Source organism: Gouania willdenowi, chromosome 1 (genome assembly GCF_900634775.1).
Source record: "Gouania willdenowi chromosome 1, fGouWil2.1, whole genome shotgun sequence".
NCBI classification, from domain to species: domain Eukaryota; kingdom Metazoa; phylum Chordata; class Actinopteri; order Blenniiformes; family Gobiesocidae; genus Gouania; species Gouania willdenowi.
The window spans coordinates 25,073,337-25,075,695 of record NC_041044.1 but is presented as its reverse complement, the minus strand read 5'-3'; the positions used below and the strand labels follow the sequence as shown (position 1 = coordinate 25,075,695).

Sequence of the window (2,359 nt, the reverse complement as noted above, 5' to 3'; positions counted from 1 at the left end):
TTATTCGCTGTAGTTTGATTGATAGGTGAATAATGTGCAGCATTGGTGCAAACAGCAGAAGTTGAAATGACTGATATTCCACCCAAACTAATGAGGGCTTATGTTGCATGATGATGTCATTTTAAAACAGAATATTTCTATGCACTGTCTATCAGAAGTGCAGACAAACAGAAAAGTCACCTAAATATACAATTTAAAAAAAACTAAAAAATTCATATTAAATGTGTGAGGGAATGTGTAGCTTGACATTACTGCCATTTAATGAGTTTATGCATATGCAATAATTCTACCACCAAGAGCAAGAGTTGCAAATTAGTGCTTGTTTTATCTTTTATTTACACGTTGGAATCCACATTTTACATACATTTGTCCAACAAACACAAATATATTATTCAGAAAAGGCAGTAATAATAATAATAATAATAAAAACCTTTATAATTCATACAAACTGAAAACATAGCTATTTTCAAATTAAAAGTGCATTTACAGTTAATATCAGTTTTTCAAGCACAAGCAAAATGTCATACTTTTAGGTGAATTGTAAATGAAGTCACAACTCTGTGATGAAACTTACATAAAATTTGCAATGTTTTCCACAAATACAACTTTACAGTTTATGTACACACAGGTTTTAGTAAACAATTTGCGACAGCCATAACATTTTAGTGAAGGTGATTATTTCTGTGAAGATTTGAATATCCACGTTAAATTGATCACCAGCAGCATTTCACTGAATGTGTATTAAATACATGTTATTTTGCATGTATTTCAGACATAAATATCTAGGTACCAGCCTGTCAGTCTCTATTTGATTCAATGTCTTTGAGTTTCATAACTATGCAGCTCTGTCTCAAGTCCACACTCCATTTTTTTTCCAGTCCAGCAGCACACAGTCTTTACTTCTTCTTCCCTCATGAAATTCCACTCTGCCCAGAGTCCCATTATGACAGAATGCAGCTGTTGGTTTTGTTCATAGGGGGACGGAAGTCGGTGTCTTTGGGGAAGGTCTCCCTGCGCCTGCGGAGTGCAGGACTGAGTCGACTGGGAAGGTTGGCCTGCTGCAGGAGCTCCTTGAACACCTCCACCACGTTGGCGTTCTCCTTCGCCGAGGCTTCCAGGTAACTGTTGTTCCAGTCCATCTCCACGGTCGACAGCACATCCTCGCTGGACACTTGACGTTCCTCCTGTCGGTCCACTTTGTTCCCCACCACCACAATAGGTGTGTACTTGTCCTCCTTGATCTCCAGAATCTCATCTCGGAGGCTTTTGACAGCCTCCAGTGACTCGGGGTCATCCACGGCGTACACTAGTGCGAAGGCGTCACTGTTTTGTATGGAGAGCTTGCGCATGGCGGGAAAGGAGTAGCTACCGCTGGTGTCCAAGATCTCCACTGTGACCTTGACCCCACCGATGTCGTACTCCTTGCTGTGCATCTCCTCCACGGTGCGTCGGTGTTTGGGCTCAAAGGTGTCTTGGAGAAAGCGCCTGATCAGGGCTGTCTTGCCCACTCCTGCTGCTCCCAGAAACACCAGACGGACCTGGGTCTTCTCTTTCACCTCTAAAGACATTCTTTACTCGTTGTCAGGCGAGAGAATTAAAAAAAAGGGGCGCAGAAAACAGTCTCTTTACTCACTTCCTTTTCTAATTTCAGGTGACTTCTGCTTTTCTTTTGTCCCCTCCCAAAAATATATTTCACTCAACAAAATAGTTCTTCAGCTTCTTCTTTGTTTCTCCAGCAAGTGCTTATGAAAGCTAGTAGCACATCCCATCTGTAGCTGCACGCTGTGTAGAAATCCTACACACACTCTACCTTTTATGCCTGTTCTAGTGAGATAGCCTTCAATCCATCCTGGGGTTGCAACCAATCAGCAGAAGGCAGCCTGTTGAAGTACAACCTCCAGGCAGCCAATGGTGGCCCAGCATGCAAATCAGACTACAGGGCTGCTCCAGGAAAACAGAGGAGACGAGTGCAGACAGTGAGTACATGGTCAGGGTAGCATGGAAAATACCAGGATTATGAATTCAATCAGATGATTTACATCCCATCCATTTCTGCTGTTCTCTTCTGACCGTATAGGATATACATTTAAAGACACAAACATCAAAATGGGTGTTTTATTATTAGCAGTGTTCCTACAACCTATTCCCATCATCAGCAGGTTTAGGTTTGTTGTACCGTTCATGATCGATTACTGTGTGTTGTCGTTCCCTGTGATTGTCTTCCCATAAATAAGCTCCTCTGATACACATGCCTGTTGTAAATTCATGTGTTTCTGTGAGTGACAAATACAGTACGTCCTGTAATGGGCGAGTCAGTCATTTGCAGTAAATAATCAGGTTATGACAGGAACATCAGGTG

General features: G+C 41.9%; 1 protein-coding gene across 1 annotated transcript; it reads right to left on the bottom strand.

Annotated features, from left to right (window-relative positions):
* Positions 1 to 305: 305 nt before the first annotated feature.
* On the bottom strand, positions 306 to 1,791 carry LOC114466077 (GTP-binding protein Rhes-like). Its single transcript, XM_028451532.1, has one exon. It carries the CDS (start codon positions 1,566 to 1,568, stop codon positions 942 to 944), a length of 627 nt encoding a protein of 208 aa, XP_028307333.1. The 5' UTR covers positions 1,569 to 1,791; the 3' UTR covers positions 306 to 941.
* Between the last annotated feature and the right edge of the window lie 568 nt (positions 1,792 to 2,359).

What these genes read in the sequence shown, in the direction of transcription:
- LOC114466077 (XM_028451532.1), bottom strand. Translation starts at nt 1,568, where the DNA reads ATGTCTTTAGAGGTGAAAGAGAAGACCCAGGTCCGTCTGGTGTTTCTG.